Below are 26662 nucleotides of genomic sequence, written 5' to 3'. Positions count from 1 at the left end.
TTCTTAGAATTACTTTGTAGAATCTTTGGACCCACCATTATTTTGACCTTGCTCTTGAAATTAAAGGGGGTTAGGCCAGAATCAAACCAGTTTTCTTAGAGATATGAAAGCAAATGATAATCCAGCAGCCCTCCAAACCCAGAGCCACCCACATGCTACCTGTGGGAAGTACGGGAAATCAGAGGCTTTGGGGATCGCCATGAAGGTGATAGATACAGGTTTCTTGTCTCAGAATATTCTGAACCCTGCCTACCTTTATCTCTATATGATTTTCAAATACAAATGTGAAATTTCTTAGGAAATGATTATTAAAACTGATTCTGTATCTGTCCTTTCAATTAAAAAAAAAAAAACTTTTGAACTTCAAAGATTACATTATTTTCCATCAGGGCTTAATTTCTCTAATATGGAGTTTCAACCCAGACAGAATTCAGGAACTACTTCTATGGTAATTACATGCTTTTTTTGGTTTTTCATTTTCTCATACTAAAGATGATCTTATTTTTTCATTCTAGAAATAAAATGCTATTTAATGTTCTTTTTAGGGAAGATCAATTAATATAGCCATGAACTATAGCCCTACTTATATACCTGTTATCAGAGTGAATTGCTTATTTGCTGAAGAAGAAAGATATATCTCATTTAAGGCCATTTTTTTCTGTTAGTAAATGAGTTCTATTTGAATTTTCATAAGTATGTTCTACTTCACACCAAAGACCCATTATTTTAGAAAATCAAAACATTATAATAACTTTTAAAAATAAACAAAAACATAGTTTCTGCTTATAAATAGTGGAAGTAGAATCACAAATAATATATTTCAGGATTGCTTTTTCATTTAGATGTAGCAACCATTGATCATGTGTAATGTTGATATTAGCCAGTTTCTAGGACAAATGATATATATAACTAAGCAAAAGTATATTTTAAAGAAAGCTTTTTTAAGAGCCACATGCCAGATCAGATTGATTGAGCATATAAATAACATGTTGAATTCACAATATATTTGTGTGAGATGGTTGTTTCATCCTTGAAGAACAATAACAAACTTTGTTGAGAAGATGGCACTTTCTTGAGTTTACTTGAGATGTCAGGATAAGTAATTGCCTTGCTGCTGCAAAGTTGGAACTTAACATTTTCTTGGACCTGTTTTTGCTGCCACTCCACAGATAATAAATTTCATGAAAGATCTTTCAGCAGAAGTTAGTTCCTTTTGTTTTCTCTGCAGAAAATGAGTTGCTTTGCTGTGTGATAGGCAGGTATCCAAGCACTAATACCTTCCTTTTCAGTCTAGAATCAGGTAATGACAGCCCATCATCCTCATTGACAGCCGAGACGACAATTCTGCTTGTCCCATATCTTCTAGTACAGCTCAAGGACAGGAACAGTGGCTGGAATTTTATCAGCAGGCTCAAGAACCTGGAGATAGGAGTGATGTGGATTGGAATAGATAATTAATTCCTGGATGACTACATTCATGTTATCTTCAAATCACCCAGAATCCTTAATGCCTACCTTCTTTTATCCCTTGGGATGATTATCTCTCCTTTTTTCTTCTTCCTCCCTCCCTCCCTCCCTCCCTCCCTCCCTCCCTCCCTTCCTTCCTTCCTTCCTTCCTTCCTTCCTTCCTTCCTTCCTTCCTTCCTTCCTTCCTTCCTTCCTTCCTTTCTCTCTTTCATGCAGTGGATCAAATATTAGCAATTTATGACTTATGGGTCAAATATAGTCTAGAGCTGGAGAGCTAAGAATAGATTTTGCATTTTCAAATGGTTGATAAAAAATAAGATTATTTTGAGACACAGGAAAATCATGTCAGTGCTCAAGTAAAGGGTGATTGGAACACAGCCACACAGGTTTTTATATATATATATGGCTTTTCCTCAGCAACATTGACAAAGTTGAGTTGACATAGTTGATAGTTGGGTAGTTACAACACATACCAAATGGCCCAAAGTCTGGTTGAAGCAAGTCTAGGCAGTTTTAAAAAATATGATCTTGTTCTTACCTGTAGTGATAATTTTTCTGTATTATGGAAAAAGTATTTTTTTTCAGGAGCCAAATAGAAAAAGTTTTTTAGCACATTTCTCATGTTCAATATACTTGAATTGTATTAAGGGAACAATCAAAGCAATAGGATTCTAGAGCCAGTTGAGAAAGTAAATCCCCTAATCCAGAGGTATGGGATTAATGCAGGCATTGATTTTTACCTGCCTGTCTCCAGGCATTTTTTTTAGGAGTTCATCTTAACTCATTACTATAGATATTTCAAGAACAGTAATAGCATTTTTCTTCTTCTTTTTAAAAAAGAAATTAAAACATTTACCATAACAATAACATATAACTGGTTATCTTTCTTGAGTTCCAAAAATAGGAATATAGAATTTATTAGAAAGGTTAAACAAATTCCCCCCAACCCCCACCACCTTTTGATGCTGGGGATTGAACCCAGGGCCTTGGTAAGCACATGCTCATACTACCAACCGAGCTATACTCCCAGCCCTGTACATTTCTTTAATGGTTTTCATTAGTGCTCTAAGGTTTTTATCTTCCTCCATAAAAAATCTTAGCCTTTTATAAATATGTACACAAAGCTAACTTGATGGTAAACAACTTCTGGACTGATTAATTGATAGTTGGTTCTTCTTTTTTGCATATGTATTAGGGATTTTAAAAACTTTGCATATTATGTTCTGTATTTATGGAGAGTATCTAAATATGATGCCACTTACTACATTTATAGATTTTATCTGTTGGCTCTTAGGCAGACATTTTAGTATGCCTTGGAAAGGACCTTGATTCCCTGAATACTGTTATTTTCTACAAATACACAGTGACCCTCACCAAGCCTCATTTCATTCATTGCTTTGCATGGTGTACCATCCTCTCACCTTTAATATGGCGTTGAACAATGTGGTTTTTGGGCATATTGCTCTCAGAGTTGGGAGACCTTGCAATTGCTTGCTTCCTCTTTCCTACATTTGACAGTCAGCTGCAGGTCAAGGTCACAATACCCCTTTAGTATATATGAAACATCAATAATGGGGTCAAAAATGTATAAAGGAAATAAATTATTATGTATGCTCCACCTTTAATTGAATTATTCCTCAAGGGTACTGGAAATTTCAGGTTTGTGCACAGTGTGGCCAGGTAGAACTTTCCCAGGCCATTAACAATGGCTGTGATTAACCTCCTGTAAGTGCTGCAAGAGTATGGGTGAGCGGGGCAGAGGTGGGGAGGCTGGCACTGAGGCACTGGTTGATTCTGCTCAGCTCTGGAAGAGTTTGTTGTTAGAATAATCAAGCTAGAACTTGTGAGGACTCCGGTGGAATCTATTAGACACTCCCACCCCCCACTACACACTGCCCTGAGGATTTATCTAGGATTCTGACACCAACCGGCAGCTTCTAATGATTCAGTTATTCCGAGTTACTGAGGTCCCCTCTGTCCACTGTATGGTCTTGTGTTTATTTCGTGTGTGTGCATTTAATTTCACTGAAGACACTCTGGGCTCCCCCACAAAATTCATCGTCTATCCCTTTAACAGCTCCTAAGCACTAGTGGGACTTTGTACACAGTAACTTCTCTGTCAGTGTTGACTGCAGGGCGGGACTGGAGAGGGTGTAAGTTCTCAGGAGAATGTTTTCTTTTGCATGTATATGCTGTGTGATGTTAATAAGTCCCAGCTAGACCTTGCAGTAAGAGAGTTCAGGGGCAACAATTTAATTCTCTTTCTATTAGTACAATAAACAGTGGGTGGGATGGGTGTTAAGCTTAAATATCTCTGGCACACCATTTAAACCATACATGCCACCTGTGGGTGTTCCCGCTGCCTGCCCTTTTGTTGCAGTGGGTCCCCTAATTTGCTTTTCAGTCCCTTTCATCTCATCATTGTTCTGGAAGGCACAGCTCTGCAAACCACATAGAGATCTTTCAACTTCCCCTGCATTTTGTTTTATTCAGTCAATTGACTAGTAGTGTCAGCTAATTGAAGTGGAAATGTAAAATGAAAGCTGTATTATTCAGCTGCCAAGGCCCCTCACTTGGCAGGGAGTGGGTGATGCCCGTAATTGTACCAGAAGTGTAATTGCTCAGGGTTTTGCCTCTGGATTTAACAATGAACCCTGGGAGGGTCTTCCTCTGAGACACTGGATACCTGCTTCTCTCCAGTGGCTTTCTGGCAAGCAGTGAGACTGGAAGCAAATCCAATCAAGCATTCCTGTGTTGTTAGAGAATAACCACTGTGTATTCTGCTGACTGTGGGAGTGGATTGCTTGGTCTGGGTACTTAGTCAATATGTCATTCCCATTAGAACTGGCAGTTAATTTCCTCTTGGTGCAGAATGGGGGTGGGATCCACATTCTCAGGGGCAAAGATGCTAAACGCACATGCCAGTTGTGGCCCGTGCCAGGGTGTTCTTGGGAACAGTTGCTAATGCAGAACAAAAGCCCATTTTCTAAACTAGTTATGATTGAGGAAAGGTTTACATGTCTGGAAAGAGTTGAGTAGCTTAATGGAAAAATAAGCAAAGTAAAATGTAGATGATTAGTTCATCATTAAAGTTGAGCATCTCAGTGGATTTGGCTCAAGAAACTTTTTTTTCCTTTTACACTTTAATTCATGAATCAAATAGCAGTAGTGAATAATACTTTAGGGTAGATTATGTTGAGCTAGCCTGTGGGGAACATGTGGGGCAAGTACCTTCATTTGTCCCCACAAATTCTCCCTTGTCCCAGGGAAGAGGATAGTAATCCTTCCCACCACCTGCCTGGTCAGAGCTTCAGAATCCTTCTCAACACAGCATCTCGGATGATTATTCCCAGAGCAGTCATATTTGATTAATCCTGTTTTACCATTCCTCACTTGAAAATTAGGAGAATTTTTCTACTGTGAATCCAAGAAATTGAAATAGAAGTAGCTAAGTAATTCTTATACTATGTAATGTGCCCAAGATAAAGGATATTGATTAGAGCATAGTTGTTACTGTACCATTTTGTTACTATATCATTATCAATTTATTGTCATGTGGCTTTATGAAAAGCTTCCTCAAACATTTCCAGAGGAGAGGAGAAACTGCTTGTTTTCCTAAACAGGAAGATCTTGGGAAAGATATCGAGAGTAAGCTTGCTGAGACAGAGCTGGCTGCCAATGTTGATCTCTGACTCTCTCCCTCCCAGAAGTCCTTGCAAGAAAGCATATAGGTAGAGGCAGTAGCCAAAGTCAATTAGGACTATTGACCAGCAAGACTCAAGCCTGTTGAGAACTGTTCTCTCTGGAACCAATGTCATTTTTCAGTAGAAAGAGTATGAACCTTGAAAACAAATAGTCATGGGTTCAAATTCCAGCTTCACCAGTTATTAGATAACTGACCAAAGACTTTCTCTAATTTTCAGTTTCTTGTTTCATACATAAAAGTTAATTGCTTCATAGGATTTTTGTGAGCATTATGTATCACATATATAAGCATGTAAGCATATATGCATGTAATATGTATATTATAGCTATTTGTATAGACCTATGATATATGTATACATGCATACATATATGATATATAATATATATATATGCAATGGTTGCTCAGTATATAGTAGCTATAAAGATATATTATGGGCGCATAACTTTTGTAGTGATATTTAAAAATAGGACTTGAGAAGTTTTGTGTTTGCATTTTTTTGAGTCAACAGTATCTCTGTGGATGTGATATTTTGAAAAGTAAGCTTTCTGACTTATTTGCACATAGGAGTGGTTGTATATTGATGAATGTGGTTGTGGAATTCACACAAAAGAAGAAATCCAGTGTATGATGAACTCCTTTACAAATTCCATGCAGGGGTGTACTTTGATAATTCCTCTGAGAAATAGTTAATACAGAAATTTGTCAGGAGTGGACAGAAATGTCTGAGGATAGCTTGCTGAGAGCCTCCACTCTGCCTGAGTGATGAGTGCTGTGCTAAAGAATTGCAAATGTGTCATATAACTGATCCTTCTGATATTTCACTAGGGTAGGTTTTATTGACATTTTTTTATGAGAAAGGAAACTGAGGCTCATCCAGGATTATTATCTTGCTGAGAGTTCTAGAACTATATATAAGGTTAGAGAGCTACATCTGAACCCAGAGTTATTTGATACCAAAATCCATTTGTATATTATGGACAACATGTTCTAATTTCTGAATTTCATGGAGGAGGAAAGTGATTTATCTTTCACTTTCCAAGGAAGTGATTTATCTAGTGTGCCCAGGTTGGTACAGGTAGAGCCAGGTCTAGAATCCATTGTCTTTCTCTATGCTATGTTCTCTTTTCAAGTTACTTTCTTTTGCTTTGTTCTTTGTTTCAAAAGTCTTTTTCTCCAACAATGTTTCTGATTTAAGAGCCAATGTCAGGGACTGAACTGTGGTCTTCCTATCTGGGATGGTTTACATTTGTCTGTTTCTTCCACTTTGCTTAACACAATGATAGATTCTTAGTAATTCCTGGTATCTTGAATTCTTGAAGGATTTAGTCTCTAAAATCCTATTTTGAATGAGGCAGGTATATAAATATATACAAATATAGATATATGCACATTGGGATTTATTCTTTGAGAAATTCAGTTCATACTATATACACTGACTGTTATTGGATCCACTGCTTTGTTTTTAGTCCAGTCTGGCAATATTTATCTTTTAGTGTTTCATTCATTGTAGTTACTGATATTTTTATGTTTATATCTTCTATATTACTATTTGTTATTCTAGTACTGTAGTTTTTTTTTCCCCCTTTCTTTTCTTTTATTCTTTGGATTAATCCATTTTCCCCCACAATTTCAGTTACCCATCAGGTAGCCTGCTAGTTATATACACTTTTATTATTCCTCTAGTGATTATCATAGATATAACATCATGCATTACTTATTTTAATTACTATTCAGTGTTGGTATATTACGATTCCAATTTTATTCACTCCTTACATCTTATGTGTTATTGTTGACATGTCATTTATATTTACATGTATTTTGAATTCCATAAGGTGTTCTTTTTGTCTTATGTGGTTATTATTCATTTAGATCTATGCAGATATTTACCTTTCATTGCTCTGAATTCTTTCCTAATTCCTATGTTCCTACCTAGAAAAATTTTCTTTTTGCCTGAAGAACTTCCTTTAATTTTTTTTTTTTGGACTGTGCTGGGGATTGAACCCAGGGCCTTGTGCATGTGAGGCAAGCACTCTACCAACTGAGCTATATCCCCAGCCCACTTCCTTTAGTATTTAGTTTGAGCCTGCAGGTGATAAATTCCCACAAGTTTTATTTAAAACATTTTTATTTTACTCTTATTTTTTGAAGAATATTTTTGCTGGGTATAGAATTCTATGTTGGTGATTGTACTTTACTTACTACTTTAAAAATTTATCTTCTGACTTCCATCACTCTTTTTTGGTGAAGAAGTTGTCAGTTTTAGTGTTCTTTTTTGAAGGTAATTCCCTGTCTATGACTTTAAGATTTTTCTCTTGATGTTATACTGTTGCTGATGTACTTAACTATTATCTTCTTTAATGTTTATTCTGCCTGACAGTTATAGAACTTTTTAAATCTATGGCTTGACATTTTTTTTTTTTTTGGTTTTAGAAAAGCATTGGTCATATTTTTTCAAAATATTTCATTCTTTCCATATTCTGCAACTTGCCTTTAGAACTAAATTACCTTATATGTTAAACCTTGTAACATGTTCCATGTGTCTCCAATGCTCTTTTCTGTATTTTCTATCCTTTCGTTCTTTGTGCTTCAGTTAGGATATTTTCTATTGATCTATATTCTTGCTTACCATTATTCTCTTTAGCTATAGCCAGTCTTTCATTAAACGAACTTCATATTATTCGTTTGGATTTTTATGTTTTATAACTTCCATTTAATTATGTTTAAAGATGTTTGTTTTCCTACTTATTAAAAAATTTAAAATTTAAAATATATATATCTAATATTTCTAATATATGTATTGTTTTTCATTATCTTCATAAAGTTCTAAACCACATATAATACAATCTTTCCTTGAGTTACATGGTAGCTAAATTCTGGGTAATTCAGAGTATGATCATGGTGTATATAAGCACATGGTGTTTATATATAAATCAGATGATTTTAAGTAGATTTTTTACTACATGAATTTTTTGGTGGGACCTTTAAAAGCCATGTAGAAGGTGAACAATTTTTCTTTGTGCAATAATGCACATTACATGACATCTAGAACTTATGATTCCTGTTCATTGAATTCTAGTAGCACTCCAAATCTTCTGTCTTTAAAGCAAATGTTTCAATGTCTCTATGGATAGCATGGCCTCTGTTTCAGAGTCCTGCTTTACATTAAATAGTGAGAATCAGCTACTGGAAAGGAAACCTTTGACTCAGGATGTCTGCCAGGCCTGAAAATAGACTTAGTATGTTGATCCTTGCCTGGTTGAGTGCAAGTATCAGTACAAATCCAAACCATTCTCTTTCACTGGATGGTCAGTTTAACTAGGACGACTGTTGAGGAAAAGTTAGATATTAAAGACACACCAGAAGAGCTTCAGATGATATGAAGCAGCTGTAACATGGTAGAATATATTAGTATCAGCTTAACATTCCATTCAAAATAGAAGGGCTTTTTTAAAGCAATGGTATAAACTGAGACATAAGTCTAGAAGGCAAGCTTTCAAATATTATAGATTGAAAATGGCTACTGCAGCTGCAAGACTTTTAAAGGGCAGCATATTGAATGAAGTGCTATTGTTTGTGCATTACCCCTTTTTTTAGCAACTGCATCATAAATTAGCTAGCAAGTCTTCAAGTTTGGGAATATCCCTCCCTCCATCCATCTATTATTTCATTCAAAAACATTGGGTCTACTATATTTTAGTCCCTATGGGAATACACAACTACATGAATATAAAGAAATTGTCCTTAGTCTTTAAAGACAGACAAGTAGAAAACTAATTATAAAATGAATGATAATGATCTAATAGAGAAGACAAGAAAATAAGGAATTTTAATATGAGCAATAATGGTATAGCTATAATTTAATTTTATGTGCAAACATTTTGAATGTTTAATTTCCCCCCCCTACATTTGTCTTACGAATATGAAATGAAATCTTTGGGAGCTGAATTGATAGAAGAAAAAAGTAATTACAAGCTTAGCTACAGTAGAATCTCCCTAGTATCTAGATTACTTAAAGTGGAAATATGCAGCTGATTTAATCATAATGAAAAAATTTTCTGTGGCTATCATCTCCAGGAATTTATGAGAGTTGTCATTGGGATGCTCTTAGGTCAGGCTTTCACTGTAACAGGATGTGTCAGAGCGAACGGAAAGTTGGGTGTAAGTAATAATAGACGAGCTATAATTAAGTTTATGTATCAAATGTTTCAAAATTTGGAATGGGGAGCACAGCATTTGGTCATTTATTTTATTCTATTTTTAAAAGATATCCTAATTGTTTTTGGCATGAATACAGGAATACAGTTTCCACATCACTTGATAATAGAATATTGTGTAAACATATAGGCCTTGGAAAAGTTAACTACCCCTTATCATAGATACTGGAGATTCCAGGAGAGATATTCCGCAGGTCTAAATACCAACTACTTCCTTTGTCTTAGAAAATACCATGATCAGTAGGTTATGCTTGTGGCAGGTGACTAAACTCATAGCTAGCATTGACTAAGTGCATCCCACGGTAGGGTCACTGGGCCAAGAATATCAGCTTATTTCATCCTTACTGTTGCTTGATCATGTCCTCTCTTACACTTAGTTCACATACTAGGAAACAGAGACTCAGAAAAGTTAATAGATTTGTTCAAGATCCTAAAGCTAGGAAGTAGTTGAATTGGTCTTTGAACCCAAAGTTATCCACTCTACCATGTCAGCACTGATCCTTGAACTAGTGCTGTGTAACCTTGTGTTCAGAGGTGGGTACAAAGGTGATATTGTATGAAAACAAATTTTAGAATCAAATGGGTGCCCTAGTTCAAATATGGGGACCAAGGTTCATGCTCTGGTGCTATTTCTCAACCTCTCTGACCTTAGTTTCTTCATCTGTAAAATGGATATCATGATGGAAATCTGTGTTAAGAAGTTTTAAAAAAGAAAAATTAAATGATGTGAAACTGCCAAACAACCTAGAACCCAGAAGGTGCCCTCTTCTTCCTTGTTTGTTTTCTGTGCAAAATGAAACTGGGAGGAGTACTCATGTCACTCTGGATTTAGGAGGAGCTTTGAGAACATGAAGCAGAGGAATGTTTGCTTGGTTGAGGAGGTAGATCATGCCTTCTTGAGGAAGTGATATTTAAACGGAGACCTGGGGGCTGTGCAGAAGCTAGATTAAGAGGGGTGGGAGTATTTGTCAGGTAGGTCACTTAAACCTCACAGTTACTTTACACACAAATGTAGGCAGCACCGTCCTAGGTGTTTCTCTATTTTAATTAGTTAAAGTCAGAAAGTAGAAGAAAGAGTGATTTTAAAATGGTCAGACTGCTTTACATCACAGTATACGGTTATCGATATTATATAACAGCAAAACAGGAAAAAAAGAGAAAGAATGGGTTTGAATCCCAGGTGTCTCAATTACCAGCTGAGCTCTACACAGTTCACTCAACCTTCCCTGTCTTATTCCCTCAGTAATAAAATCAGGGTCATGATACCTTGTCTACAGGATGCTGTGAGGAGTAGTAGGATCCTGAGTGTGGGGAGAATCTGGGACACACTAGCACTCGGAAGTAACTTGTTCCCTTTTCTTTCCTTTCCCTGCCTCCACACCTGGTACCATGCTCTTCTAAGACATCTGTACAAAAACGTGATGCTAACTTGCCATGCAGTTCAAGGTCTTTTGAACAAAGGCACTTTCAGTTATATATAGCAGCTATCTTTTCATCTGTGATACTTGCTGTTATTTCTGTATCCAAGCTGAAATTCTTACAGTGGATGCCTTCAGGTTTATCATATTAAGACAGGTGAAGGAGATCGGGTACGAGCTAATCATTCCAGCATGCTGAAATGGTCCTTCATATGTAAAACCAGCAGTTCCACAAGTGGGTATTATATGGAGCAAACCTTTGAAATAGGTCTCAGACAGAAAGTGGTGTCTCATTTTCTCTTTTGCGGCACTAATTTGTACTTACTCTTCTTGAAAGAAGAGAATTTAATATAAATACAAAATCCCAAATCTTCTCCTGTTAAGTGAAATAAGTACCCTATCTTCCTTCTTATTTGGGGTTGAATGAGAAGCTTTCCATGAACTTTTAAAATGAGACCAAATGAAAAAGGTATTGTTTATCTAAATTGTCTGAAGAAGGGCACTTGGGGAAAGAACTGGGCTCTAAAATAACCTTATGAAAGTTATTGATTCGTTTCTTTATGGTTCCCTGACAAACATGGACCATTATTTCTGTCCTGGAAGTGGAATTGGGTCAAAGAACCCTTTTTTATGGATTATCTTTCTTGAAAACCAGACTTGTCAGGAAAACGAACCTCCAGAAATGAAGACATGGGCCCTGGTCAGGAAAACGAACCTCCAGAAATGAAGACATGGGCCCTGGTTGAATATTGTGTCTTCTTTCATTGCTTTGAAGGACAAGTAGGAGGTACAGTTAATTTTTGAAATTTAACTGAGTTTGGGGATAGCTCAGGAAGTTTAGCTAAATCACCTACTGTTATATATTGGTAAATGGTTTTATTTACCCCCTCTCCCCACTTTTTTTTTGTTTGTTCTTGCACCTTATATTTTTAACGTAATTTTAAAAGATCACATAAGTTATATATATATTTTTAAAATATGAAATAAAAATAGAAAATACAGATGAGGGTAAATGACAAAACAAAAAAAATCGCCTAGTACCTACCCCCAGTAATGACTTCCCTTTGCTTAATGGGTGTTATGGTTTGATATCAGGTGTCCCAAAACTTTGTCAATGCAGGAACATTTAGAGGTGAAATACAAGTGGGGTGTGGTTGGAGGACATGGATCATTGGGGTCATCCCTGGAAGGGTTTATCATCTCTGGGCCTCTTTCCTGCTAGCTCTCCTGACTCTCCTGGTGCTCTCTCTCTCTCTCTCTCTCTCTCTCTCTCTCTCTCTCTCTCTCTCTCTCTCTCTGAATCCCTCTCTCTCTGTTTCCTGGTCACTGTGAGTAGAGCAGCTTCCCTCCATCACATCCTTCTTCCATGATGTTCTGCCTCACTTTGAGTCCAGAACCATGGAATCTACCAATCATGGACTGAACCTCTGAATCCATGAGCCAAAATAAACTTTACCCACTTTAAGTTGTTCTTATAGGTATTTTGGTCACAGAATTGAAAAGCTAACCAACACATTGGTTTACATATTTCACACTTCGTTTCTGTGCATTTAAATATATTTTTATTCCAAAAAAGCATTGTATTCTACATACTATTTTGTAACTTGAAAGCACAGCTTTTGGGGAGTATAATTCCTTCTTTCTGTTTTGCTCTAAAAAGCCAAGGGCATTTAAAAATGAGATGCATTAATCAATAATTAAAGTATGGTTATTATAACATTTGGATGAAAGAAAATTTATGTTGACAGTTGATATTCTGCTCTTTAGAATACTATAAATAATTTCCCCCAGAAATTTGAGTACTGATGAAGGGTATATTCATTGTTCATTTTTAGCACTAATCAAATGTTCAATAAATATTTGACAAGTAAATAAGTTTCTTTTTAAAGCATTCTTCTATTAAAGTATTTGGTCTGTAGTAATTATGTTATCTGAACATTTTATTAAAATATTAAAACTGTTTAATCAGATCATATTTTCACTGCATTTTAGTTTTGTCATAATCTAATAATTTAATCTATATTCTAGTGAAAGACTTTTAAGAATATTCTTTTGCAGAGTGTGTTAAATTGGAAAAGAAGATTATAAAGTGGTAGAATTGTAGTAGTAACATGGAAAAATCTGTAAAACTTACTTTACAGTGTTATGTCTCTGGATTTTATGGCTTTATCCAAAGTTTTAGCTATTGAGGAACTCCTGTGTCCCTACTTTCATAAAGCAATTTTATGGTGCCATAGAAATTGATTTGTAAAGTTTTAGAACTGAAAAGTATATGACCATTTATCCAGGCTTGGGAAAATGTTCATTTTATTGAAAATTAACCATAAATTATTGACCTCTACGAGAACATATTAATTAAGGACATAAGATTAAGAAACTTTTTCTATAGGTTCAATGCTTAGATGAAGAAAAGTTTTCTTCAAATGTACTTAGACTCCAGTAATGTCATAACATCCAACATTGTAGGGATTTTGTGGTGACATCAGTTAAACAGTTTTCTCAAGTTCTCACAGCCTAACTAGAATATCAGAGATCATATGGGTAGATGTTTTCATGAGGGTAAACAAAGTACCTAAGTTATTAATTAGTTCATTCAACATTTAGGAACCGGGTTAAGTTCAAGGGATCTACAAAGAGGAGGAAAATAAAATCCTCTTTCTTGAAGACTCATGGTCTTTTGGGAAGACAGATATGTAAATAGATCAAGAAGGCTTCCCAGATCCAGAAAAATTTAAACATTGAATTAACCTGAAGAAGGATTATGGCTTTGTGAATGAAAGTGGAATACTTACTCTACATTCTTAAAAGGTCGTATTTGGAGGGAAGCTGCTAAAATGTGTAATGGGCTGTTTGGGAACTTGGAGGTCACTGTGAACATGATCGAGTGTAGAGAAGAACTTGAAGTCTTGTGTTTTGAATGTTGCATCTGGAGAGAATGAAGTTGGCTGACCCTTTTGGGCCACACCAAGCTGAAGGAAGCTCATAGACCTAGCGTGGCCATTTGTGGTCTAAGTTAAAGGAATATGTGGGCTTATGTTTCTGCCTTCTTTATGAGACAGAGACCTTTCTAATTACCTAAGTAGTCTTCAAACTCAACCTACAGATTTGTTCCTACAGATCCATCCCATGGCAATGTTCTGGATCCTTTGAGTGCTAGAATCCCAATTAAGAAGTAATTTCATTCTCCTAGATTACACTTGTATAGAGTGAGAAGATGGGAAAATCAAGATATGAATGGGACTGTATTCACTTTGAGAAAAGGAAATGTTTAGAAGATATTTGTTGAATACCTGTAACTATAATAGAAAGCATTTGGAGCAAAAACAGATTACATTTAATTGTCTCTTAGTAAGTCCCAGACAATGTTCATAAATCTTTAAATACAGCATCTCACATGATCCTTCTAAGAAACCTGTGGAGTAAGCACCTTTAGCATCCTATCTTACTTTAGGACACCAGTTTCATAGATGAGAAACCTGGAACACGGGCACTTTAACCCACAGATGCGTGGTTAGTAAATGACGACACGAGGATTTGAACCCAGGCAGTGTGGCCCCAGAGCCTGTGTATTTAGAACTTCTAAGAACTTTGTGAATGTGGGGAAATTGTTTCATCTCTCACATCCTGTTTCCTCATCTGAAATTGCATTGAAGTCACTTTCACAGGGTTATCATGCAGGTAAGAGCTTTGCATGGTACCAACACATGGCTCTGTTCCTGCTCTTCCAGGATAGTGGCAGAGTTTGAGAAAGCCTTCTACCTCTTATACCATAATTGCCCCTGTGAACATCCTGCTGCAAGATTGGTCAACATGAGATAAATTATCAATAAATGGTAGTTACTGGCTTTGTGAAATTGTCACTTTTATGTAATCTGTATCCTAAAACTGGGACTTTCTTAAAATCCTCATTGAGCTTGGAAATGAAATTTGTTTTTCCTCATTTCCTGCCATTGTTCTTTGGGTTAAGACCATATTGTAGTTGCCACATTAATGTCAGTTTTGAAGAATGTGCTAAAATAATGAGAAATTCAGAAGTAATCCAAGGCAAGTTCTGGTATTCATTTGCTTTGACTTAGAATTTATGAATCAGACATTGGAAATGTCATCTCACCTCAGATACATATTATATTTCTTAAATATCTTCAGAAAAGTACCTGCATTTGAAGCACATTCCCTGAGTGGTTATGAATGTAGCCTTTCTTGACCTGAAAGGATGTTGTGCATATCCATGTAAATCTATACTACTGTTGGTACATTAGTCATGGTTGTTCAGAGAACCAATAGGAGGTAGGGTATTTAAAGGAATTGGCTCATTGGCTCATGCATTGGCAGGTTTGAAATCCATAAGGCAGATCAGCAAGCTGGAAACTCCGGCAGAATTTCCATGTTGTGGCCCTCCCTCTTTTTTTTTATATCAGGGATTGAACCCACTAAGCCACATCCCCAACGCTGTTTTTAATATTTTATTTAGGGTCTTGCTAAGTTGCTTAAGGTCTTGCTAAATTACTGAGGCTGGTTTTGAATATGAGATCCTTCTGCCTCTGTGCCATGTTATATTCTTAAGGTTGAATTCCCTTTTCTCTGCAAAGCCTAAGATTTTTTAAATTAAGGACATCAATTGATTGGATGAGACCCACCAATGCTATGAAGGGCAAGCTCCTTTATTTAAAAGTCAGTGGATGGGGCTGGGGAGATAGCTCAGTTGGTAGCATGCTTGCCTCGTAAGCACAAGGCCCTGGATTCAATCCCCAGCACCACAAAAAAAAAAAAAAAAAGAGTCAATGGATGGTACATGTCAGTCTCATCTACAAAATACAGATGTTCCTCACTTTTCAATGTGTCATGTCCTAATCAACTGTAAGAAAATATTAGTAAAAAATGCATTTCATATACCTAACCTACCTATTACCTATACATGATAGCAACACAGGATACTGTAGAAGTACCAGTTGTTCAACCTGGTGATCTTGTGACTGACTGGGAGCTGTAGTTTGCTCTACTGTCCAGCATCTCAAGAGAGTTTCACCCTGCATATTGCTAGCCTGGGAAAAGACTCAAATCCAAAATTCAAAGTACGGTTTCTATTAAATGTATCTTTTTTGCACCATCCTAAAGTCAAAAAGTCAAAATCTGGGAACCATCTATTCCTTCACCAACAACATCTAAACTAGTGTTTGACCAAACAAATGGGTTCCATAGCCTAGTCAAGTTGGCACATAGAATTAACCATCATGTTTGGTTTCTACTATTACATGTAAAAGTGTCTGTTGCATCCACCTATTTTCTAGCCCATCCCATCTCAAGTCAAATGCTTGTGTTCTGATGACTCTGTCAGGAGCTTAGAAACTTCTCTTTCTTCCCTAAAGTACTGAGTAGCACTTTGATTGGTTTATTGAGGAAAAAAGGATGAGAAAGTTTTAAAGAGGAGGAAAAAGGCTTCTCTCAGCAACTTAGGAACTACTAACTCCTCTATTTAAGAATCTACAGTGTGGCAGGCCAAGTTCATGCTTCAAGGAGTTTACAGTCTGGTCTGGCAAGGCTAACAGGCATTTGAATGAGTGCAATAAAGTGTGACAGTGTGTGCAGGACACAGCAGGGTTGCAGGGGAGTGTCGAGGAGCTGCATGGATTGGAGATTAAGAATGATTCATCTCTGAGGCCCAGGCATGAAAGAAGAGTGTTGGTTTGCAAACTCCTCCAGGAGAAGTCAGGGAGGAGGAGCAATCCCAGGAGGAGGGTGAGATGTGAGAACAGGTGAGGGGAGGCAGGGCTGTGCAATAACTTGACCTAGTTGTTGTGAATGGATGAAAGCCTCAGGACCGTGAGGTTCAGCAAGCCCAGAAATCGAGGTGAAGGCCAGATTGTAGGCTCTGTGTTTTACCCCATCTGGGGCAAAGATGAGCCTTGGAGTATTTTTAAACCAGAGAATAGTACAGACAGTATTCTTAGGCTGAGTGTTTAAAATTTAGTTGAACAGTATGACTATTTTCATCCCATGTAGAACAGGAATAGGAATGTCTGGGAAAATGGATTTCTGTACATCCTCTGGTATCTTTTTGCTTGAATTCAAAATCATCGTAGCAACCTTTCAATGGATAGAAACAGGTCTCTGTGGAGTCTCTGAGAGACTTGGGCTAAAAGTTACTTTAAAATAGCAGGATTGAAATAAGGATCTGGCATGATAGAAGGTGAGAAAAGGAAAGAAACTCCTAAGGCCTTTATTGGATCCCAGATTCCCTTTTCTATTCACTATTTTCCTTCCCAATTTGTTGAGTAATTACGTAGTGTTGGGGAGGTCTGAGGTGACTGAATGGGGGCAGAGCATCTGGCAGCCCACCAATGCCAAAGAGCGACCAATCAGACGCCTACAGATAAACCCTAGCTGAGTCTCGCACCCGCCTCTCACTCAACAGGATCCCCAGCCAATCCCAGAAGGACACAGGTCCCAACAGAGTCCCAGTGGCCAACTGCAGGGAGACACATCCACCCCTGAGCCTTCTTCCACCTACCCCAGAGAACAAAAAACAGCCCCTTTGGATCCACAGCTCGACTTCCCTGGCCCTTTATCAGTGGACCAGTGAATCTCGCCTGAGAGCTGATCCCAATAAAGCTTTGTTTAGCCACTTTTGGTCTGGTTCCTTTTGGCCAGCATCCGAGCTTACATTTGGTGCTATTATTTAATTCCCTCATGTCCATGATCCAAAATAATGTGTGAGATTCTCATGAATGGTCCCATACTTGAGCTTCATTAAGATCCCAATGTGCCCAGCACACAGCTGAGCACAAAACAGCTACTTAATGCATGTGTTTGGTGAATGTGTCTTAAAAAACAGAACCACTTACTCACATACATCATGTCTCTGACGAGCACTGGAGTATGCAGGAGCAGAATGAGGTCTGAGGTGCTTATATTATCTGGTGGCAAAGCTGCTTTTTGGATACTGGTTAGAGCTAGTCAAAATGTCATGTTCCAAGAAGTTATACTCCATTTATGTTTGATGTGTCAAAATGCATTCTACTATCATGTATAACTAATTAGAACAAATTTTTTAAAATGTCATTTTTCTTTAAACCTACTCAGAAGATTTCTGCTAGTTAACAGCAAAAAGAAACTTCTGGTCAGGGAGCAGCAGTGTCCTCCTGAGGTTTCAGGCTAATCAATGGTTTTTACTCTGGGTATTGACAGCTGTGTGCTGAATGCCCTTGTCTCTGGCTATGCAGGTTCACTATTGTGAAATGGATCATTCTGCTTTTATTGCCATTCAGGGTTAATCAGTGCCCAGCAAGTACTGTGTGTGTTGTGCCTGTGACATTCCTTTGCCTTTTAATTGTTCAAGATGTGGGGCTATTGATAGTGTTGCTTTTGTGTGCTCAGACCTTGACTGATCAGTTTTTAACTCAGAGCTTATGCTTCTTTGCAGGATGCCACAGTTTGGAAGCCTGATTCATGTCAAAACTGCCGTTGCCATGGCAACATCGTTATCTGCAAACCTGTTGTTTGCAGAAACCCTCAGTGTGCCTTTGAGAAGGTATGACGTCCTAATGGTACCCTAAATACATTGGGTTGGTCAGTGAAGAGTCAGGTTTTTGCATCCTATTGATCATCTGTTTTTGACATTTATCTCAATCTCTATTTGGGAGCTTTATGAAATGCATAAGAGAATTTTAATATATCATATCTAAGAATATCTTAATTTTCATTTATTGAGGACAAGGTGCTCAGTTAAAGGTTTAACAATTGTTATCCCATTTAGTATTATGGAGGTTTGGTGCCTTTACCCCCACTTTACAGATGAGAAAGGTCAACCTGGAGATTTTAAGCAATTAAACATGATGGTACAATTAATAAACTGCTGCCCAAAGATTTCACCCTGAAATTGACATAAGCCAGAGATATTGACACTAATCACAATAACTAATCATACCATTGAATGAGTCAAACATCAGGATTGACTTCTCAAACACTATTATCTGAAAATACCACTTGGATCTACCACTGATGGTATTACTATGCTGCCAGTGTGTTCCCTAAGAAGCAGGAGAGTCCTTGACACAAGATTGTCCTCAATTTGAACAAGCAAATGGGTGATATGTCCTCCTTTATCCTCTATTAAACTTTTCAGTTTTTTATGACTATACATCTATTTTGTTAGAATAATTTATTTTCTAGCTGTTTACTCTTTTTAAAGTCAATATAGTTTTTAAATGGCATAAGTTTTAAATTTAAATGTTTGAAACTCCCTAGAGAAGACCAATTATATTCTTAAGAAAGTCTTCTGTCAATTTCACAAACACAGTTTATTTTTCTCGTTTCTGCCTTGCCCCTAATAATTAGTCTTGAGCCTTTATATATCTAATGCTAATAATAAGGTTCTGTTTTTCCCTAACATTGGAATGAAGGTATGCCTTTAAGAATATTCCTCATTTTCTGTGTGAGTGGATTTCTGAGAATCAGGGAGTATATGTTTAAATTTGCTAATATTTTGCTACATATTATGAATCCTTCTATTGTATGGAGTCAGTACTGCTAAGAAATTACCATTGGTTGGCTAACTCATGGCAGAATTTGTATGGTGGACTAGGGGTCATGAAGACATACCCTTTCCCACTTCTTATGAATACTGTAGTATCACAGAAGAAGCCCGAATTAGATGTTAGAAAACATATTAGTGAAACTAAACCTGTTTTATTCCAGGAGTCAGAAGAATAAATGCAGCCTGATGCTTGTATTTGTATGACCAGTGAACTAAGAATATTTTCTTCATTTTTAAATACTTGAAAATAGTCATGATCAATAGTTTGTGAAAATTTATGAAATCAGTATTTAGTATCAAAAACTAAAAATCTTATTGATTCAGGCATACTCATTTGTTCATGCATTGTCTTTGGTTGCTTTTATACTTCAGTGATGAGCATTGTGATGTAGACCATAAGTGAATCCCAAAGGCTAAAATATTAACTGAAAAAGTTTCTGGTCCATGTCCTCTAGCAACCTCATGATTTCATCCTTTTCTAGTTTATTCTTTTTCTAATTCTTCCTAGCTCATTCTCTAGTAAATCCATTCTCTAGTTACACAGTCAGAAATCTTATATCATCTTTGACTCTTACTTTCTTTCCATCCCACATCCATTGCAGATCTCCCAGCTCTTCCTTCATACAATAGTGCGTTGCAAATGTGAGTTCTCTGCTCTCACTCCAGTGTCACCTGGATTCGTCCTTGGCTTGGATTCTCATAGTAGCCTCTCATCTTGTTTCACTGTTCCTGTGCTTGCTTTTTTCACTGCAATGTTGGTGTAGCAGCCAGGATGATCCTATTATTGAAGTCAGATCGTGTTGCTTTTCTCCTTAAATCCTCCAGTGACTTCCAATGGCTTCTCTTCTCAATTGGAGTAACTCCTCACGGTGTCTTTTCAGGTATAACTGCACCCCTCTAATCAGTCTTCTGCTAGCATCTTCCTTGCTCATTCTGCTTCAGACATCAAGCCTCTTTACTGTTCAATAGATATATATACACACAGACAAATACACACACCTACATCTTAGAACAATTTTGTGGAAATAGCAAAGTGAAGGGGCCTATGGCAAAAGTTTCTATCTATCTATATCTGTCTATCTTATCTTTTAGTTTAAGTTTTGCCTACATGATCTTCCGTTTAAAATTGCCACCCTCTACCACCCACCACACATTTTGTATCCACCTTCCATACTTTTCTTTGTGGCGCTAACTACTACCTGGCGTACTATGTGCTTTTACTGATATTTCTTATTTACTGTCTCTTATTCACCGCATATCCTCAACACCAGCGATCACATCTGGGTATGTGGTGGGTACACAATAAATATTTTTGAATGAATGAGGGATGAGGCTAGAAATTGGTAAATTCATGGTTATAGAAAAGTCTATAGGCTGCACTATGGAGCTTAGAATTTTTTTCATGGTGATAGAATGCTAATGAAGTTTTAGGCATAAGGGTAGAAGGGCCAAGTTTTCTTTTAGCAATAACTGGTTTTTCAAAGATAGTGCATAATATTGGAAACAAGGATTTCAGTTCAAAGGCTATGAGAATAATTCAGATGAAAGAATGATTATAGTTTGCATGAATGTGGGGGAAAAGTACACTCATACATTGCTGGTGGCATTGCAAATTGGAGCAACCACTCTAAAAAGCAGTGTGGAGATTCCTCAGAAAACTTAGAATGGAACCACCATTTGACTCAGTTATCCTACTCCTTGGCACATACCCAAAGGACTAAAAAATCAGCATACCATAGTGATGCAGCCACATCAATATTTATAGCAGGTCAATTCACAATAGCCAAGCTATGGAACCAACCTAGGTGACCTTCAACAGTCGAATGAATAAAGAAAATATGATTTTACACACACACACACACACACACACACACACACACAATGAAGTATTACTCAACCATAAAGAACAATGAAATTATGACATTTGCTGGTAAATGGATGGAACTGGAGAATATCATGCTAAGTGAAATAAGCCCATCTCAAAAATACAAAAGGCTGAATATTCTCTCTGATATACAGATGCTAACATCTGTATATCAATAACATACAATAAGGGGGTGGGGAGGGAAGAATAGAAGTTCGTTGGACTAGACAAGGGAATGAAGGGAAGGGAGGGAGGATGGGATTAGGAAAGACAGTAGAATGAATCAGACATAACTTTCCTGTGTTCATGTATGAATATATGACCAGTGTAACTTCACATCATGTACAACCTCAAGAACAGGAAGTTTTATTCCATGTATGTATCATGTGTCAAATACACTCTACTGTCATGTATATCTAAACAAAATAAATTAAAAAATTAAAAAAAGAAAAGACGAATATCTGAATTAGAGCACTGGTAGCATAGGGATCAAGAGGAAAGGTCAGCTTCGGTATATATGTAGGGGATAAGTCAGTAGAACTGGTTGAAGGTAGGAAGATGAGGGAAAGGAGAAGGAGAAATGACCTCCATGTTTGTGACTTGATGAGTCACTTACTGATCTATCTATCTATCTATCTATCTATCTATCTATCTATCTATCTGTCTATCTATATCTATCAGTATATATATCTTAGTAGTCCATCTGGGAAAAGTGATGATTTTAGTTTGAGGCTAGTTGAGTTTAAAGTGTTCAGGAAGAAGCCAGGCAGCTGGATATATGAGAACAACAAAGTTCAGAGGAGAAGACGGAGCTGAAGTTATAATGTGGGTGTCTGGGGCATATAGAGAGTTGTATAAACCTTTAGAATTAATGAATTAATCCAAAGAGATTTTGTGAAAAAAGAATATAAGACCAAGGATGGAGTTTGGGCCACGGGAACTTAAGAGAGAGAACTTAAGACTAAGAAGACATGGTTAGAGAGGCAAGAGCTAAGGAACAGTCAAAGAAGAAAGCAGCATACGATTGCAGGAGAGTAGCGGGTTTTCAGGAGGACGTTGTGTTAGCTATGGTTAAGGCACTAAGTGGAAGAATCCGATCTGATCCATTGCATTTGGCAATGTGTAGGTTAGTGTGAGTGGAATGGAGGAAGTAGAAGCCATACTGCTGAGTTTTGAGGATTGAATGTAAAATGGGAGACAGGGCTGGATCAAGGCTACTCTTTCAATGCTTGACTGAGGGTGGAGAAGGACAATGATGTAGCATGGGCAGACAATGTAGATGTAGATGTAGCATTGGCAGACAATGCTACATCTGTGAAGTTTCTTGAACTCCTCACTCACAGCCATCCAGCCTGCCTGTGTGCTGCCACGGTGTTTTGTGCTTACCCTTCTTACACCTCTGGGCTAGAATGCGTGTGTCTGTCTATTCTTCCTCCTGACTTTAAGCTCCCTGAGAGTAGGAATCTTGTTTCCTTCACTATTGCACATGGCTTCCAGAAGGCTTCTGTTAGCGTTTGTAGGATAATCATGGGAGGGGCGTTACTTCGTTTCATTTTTTAGTTTTTGATATCAACAAGAGAAAGACATAATCACCTTAGGAGAGAAAAGAGAATGATTCAGAATGGAGAGAGAAGTTGAAGTCATGAAGGCTGGGAGGGAGAAGAATGAAAGAGAAGAAATGAATTAGAGTAGTTTGTGGAGAATTCCAGAGTATGGAATGGGGTGGGGTTGAAAAAATAGCCTCATTGTCTAGGAATGGAACGAAAGACCCATGGATCAATACAGGTGTAGTTAAACTTGTGGGTGAGAAAAAGAACAGGATGCTGATGGAGTTCATACCTAATGAGGTTTCTTTGTAAAGACTTTGAGATTCTTGTGGGTTTCAAATGCAGTGAATGTTAGAAGTCAGTGAACAGAGAAGGGACTGACCAAGGTCAGATAAAGGGTGGTGTTATGGGAGCAGGAGGCCATGAACCAAGCTGCATGGTGGAATGCTTCTCTCAGATATGCACACCAGTCGAGTATAAAAGAGGAGAAGGCAAAGTGTCAGATAGATATGGGACTGGGATTTTGCCATGCTATTAAAGAGACAAGAGTAGAGATATGGGAAGTGGTGGGTGTTGAGACTAACATCAATAGGAGAATGTTGCCAACTAGGGGCTGATGACTACCAGGAAAAGAGGTACACAAGAGTCTCTGAGGGGAAATAAGGCGAGTAGGAGTGAGGATGAGTAAGAGCTAAACACTAAGAGGCACAGGTTCAGAGAGTTGAGGGTTTCTGGTCTACAGTAGTGTACAGGGCAGATAGGTTCCAAGTTTGGCCATGGCTGTGGGGCTCTTAAGATAAATGGAGTGAGGATTGCTTGAATTGAGGTGGTCAGTAATGCACAAAGGAAGAACATGGGACTGGTCACTTTCATGGACACTGAACCTGTCACAATGATGCTCAGACGTAAGGTAGAGAAGAAACTGAGATCTAGGTGCCGCGTAATATACACACACACACACCTATACACACACACACACGCATACACTATATATGTTTACATGTAATACATGTGCACATGCCTATATGTGCTTAGTACAGTAGTGCCTTCTTACCTATTGTTTTGTGTTGTTAATTGTGGTCTGAAAATATTAACTGGAAAATTCCAGAAATAAATACTTCATTAGTTTTAAATCATATGACATTCTGAGTGGTGTAATAAAATAGTGTACAATTTTGCTCCATCCTGCCCATGATTCAAATCATCCTTTGTTCAGTGTATCCACACTGTATATGTTATCTGCCCATTAGTTGCTCAGTAGCCATCTCAGTTATCAGATCCTCTGTGTTAATAGGGCAGTGCTGTGTTCTAGTAATCTTTATTTTACTTCATAATTTCCCCAAAGCTCAAGAATCATGATGCTGGAGGTTCAGATATGCCAAAGAGAAACTGCAAAGTGCTTCATTCAAGTGAAAAGATTGAAGTTCTTGGCTTATAATATGGAAAAAATTTCACATACTGAAAGTCACATATTGAAAATATCTACACTACAATAAAATATTTTGAGAGATCACATTTATAAAACATTTATTATAGTATTTTAATAATAATTGTTCTCTTTTATGATTAACTATTATTGTTAATCTCTTACCAAGCCTAATTCATAAATTACATTTTATCATAGCTGTGTATGTATAGGAAAAACAGACAATATAGGGTTTGGTACTCTCTGTAGTTTCAGGCATCCATTGGGGTCCTTGAAATGAACCCACATGGAAAGGAGACTACTGTATCTAGCTATTATGAGTGCTTACTTAGTGTTAGCTAAAATTATGAAATTATCATTATTGCTAGTTGTCCTTCTAGAACCTAAGCAAGTCATCTTGCCCAGTGTCCCTGGCAGTTGTCATTGATGTCTCTTGCCCATGCAGTCACTTTCATTGCTCTTTAGTGCAAAGCCCGAGGAACAGTGGGCTATGTGTTTTGTGTAGTCCACAGCTCACCAAGCTGTTCAGGGTTACATGGTCAGGTGCCAAAAATTCCCTGCTTCCCATTCTCCAGGCACACACTTGCTACATTGTTTGCTCCTCCTGCAGCTCATCTCTGTCATGCTCCTCCAGAAGTTCAAGACATGGACCCTCACGGGAAATCCCCCTTTCTTTTCGCCTCATCTGCCACTCACAAATAATGAATACTATATTTTTGAAATGAGTTTTTTGAAAACCATATCTGAAAATTAGTTGTTATGGAAAAAAAGGAAACTAATTTGGAAGCATAAGACATTCTTTGAAGTTTTCCATTCTCCCTTCCTTCCTCTCTTGCTTCTTGCTGCCAAGTTAGAATATAAACAACTGGATTATCTCATTTCCTATCTGTATGAAAGTCTTAGGAGAAATTATGCTAATGTAATTTCTATTGCCATCTTAGTGGAAATTGAAGTGTAGTTTTCTATTTAGGTTCAGAGGCGACTTTTCTGAGAAGTCATTAATGTTGCACGATATGGGAAATTTTATAAAATCCCATATCATATAAATTTTGTTCTTTATCAAGCAAATAAGAATTTGGCAATTACTGTTATTGATGTATTTATCTGTGTAATGGATTAACTGTTGTAAAATCTTAGCCCTATTTCCCATACATTCTTGTGAATGTAGTTATATGAATGAGAATTCTCTTGTAGATACAATTGTTTAAAAAATGAAGAGAGAGAAGAATGGAGGAACTTTAGATTACATAAAGGGAAATGAGAGGGAGAGGGGGGTATGAAAAATGGTGGAATGAAACAGACATCATTACCCTATGCACATGTATGATTTCATGAATGGTATGAATCTACATCCTGCACAACCATAGAAACGAAAAGATGTATCCCATTTGTGTACAATGAATCAAAATGCAGTCTATAAAAATATAAAAAGTAATTTAAAAAATAAATTTAAAAAAATGGAAGCAACAAAAAATAACAAATATTAACACACCCAAACACACACACAATTTCATTTTTTCATTCTACTGACTGAATTCTTGATCAGCTTTTATCTTGTGAATGTATCATGGCTTCTTGGCTAATGCTGAATCTCCTACCATTTTTGGTCGAATCATTCATTGCCTATTCTGCCACATCTAGAACTGGAGAAATCCTAATATATTGCAGAGGAGTGGTGTGAGCTAGAGGATCTAATAGGTGAATCGCTGGGCCCCAAAAGCCAACCTTCTGCTATTCATGCTATCTATCTATATCTATAGTTATATCTTAATTTTTTTTGGTGGGAATGGATCTCAGGGCCTTGCACATGTTGGGCAAATATGCTACCACTACACTACACCTCCAACCCCTAATTTTTTAGTAACTTTTAGTAGATTCTTCATAGTGGCAAATTCATTGTTAGTTAACATGTGATAACTTCCAAAAAAAAAAATCCTGAGGTATCAAGTGGTAATCCATTGTTTTGATACTATCAAGAAGCACAATTGAAATTAAAGAACTCTTGAAAAACAAGGTAGATATTTACTGGAGCCCAGGAATTCCACCCAGCTCCCCACAATACTTACACATGATACTTCCACAACAATGGTACAAACTGTCCTTCAACCTCCTGCCCCCAAGTGCCTTGTTAGTCTGCTTCTCAGGTAAAAGTGAGCTATCACTCTCTGCTGCTGGCTACACTAGGTCTCACCAAGATAGCTGAAAGATTTGCCAGCTCTGTGGCCATCGCCCACTCCCCAGAATCTTCTCTCCAGCAGAGGAAAATACTACCCTTAAGGAAATACACTTCTTCTCTCACCCTGACTACCTTCTTGTGTGGAACATTTCCAGTGAAAATAATTCTTCACTTTATAACATGTAAAAAGATGTAGACTTTTTCTACCCAAGGAAATTACTTCCATAGGAGCTCCTCTTAACAGAGAATCCTTTTTGTTAGTTTATTCACTTTATCCCGTCTATTGTTGTCACCGGTGGACACTCATGAGA

At 37.3% G+C, this 26662-nt stretch overlaps 1 protein-coding gene across 1 annotated transcript in view; it reads left to right on the top strand.

Moving 5' to 3' along the window:
• FRAS1 (Fraser extracellular matrix complex subunit 1) overlaps window positions 1-26662 on the top strand; it is a 436825-nt gene that overhangs the window by 139391 nt on the left and 270772 nt on the right. Inside the window, exon 3 of the mRNA XM_079152936.1 lies at window positions 18226-18333. Within this exon, the coding sequence (XP_079009062.1) occupies window positions 18226-18333 (108 nt within the window). The remainder of the gene's footprint in view (window positions 1-18225; window positions 18334-26662) is intronic.

The sequence above is a fragment of the Sciurus vulgaris genome (genome assembly GCF_902686455.1).
Source record: "Sciurus vulgaris genome assembly, chromosome: 9".
Taxonomy (NCBI): Eukaryota; Metazoa; Chordata; class Mammalia; order Rodentia; family Sciuridae; genus Sciurus; species Sciurus vulgaris.
This window is presented reverse-complemented; position numbering and strand designations above follow the sequence as displayed.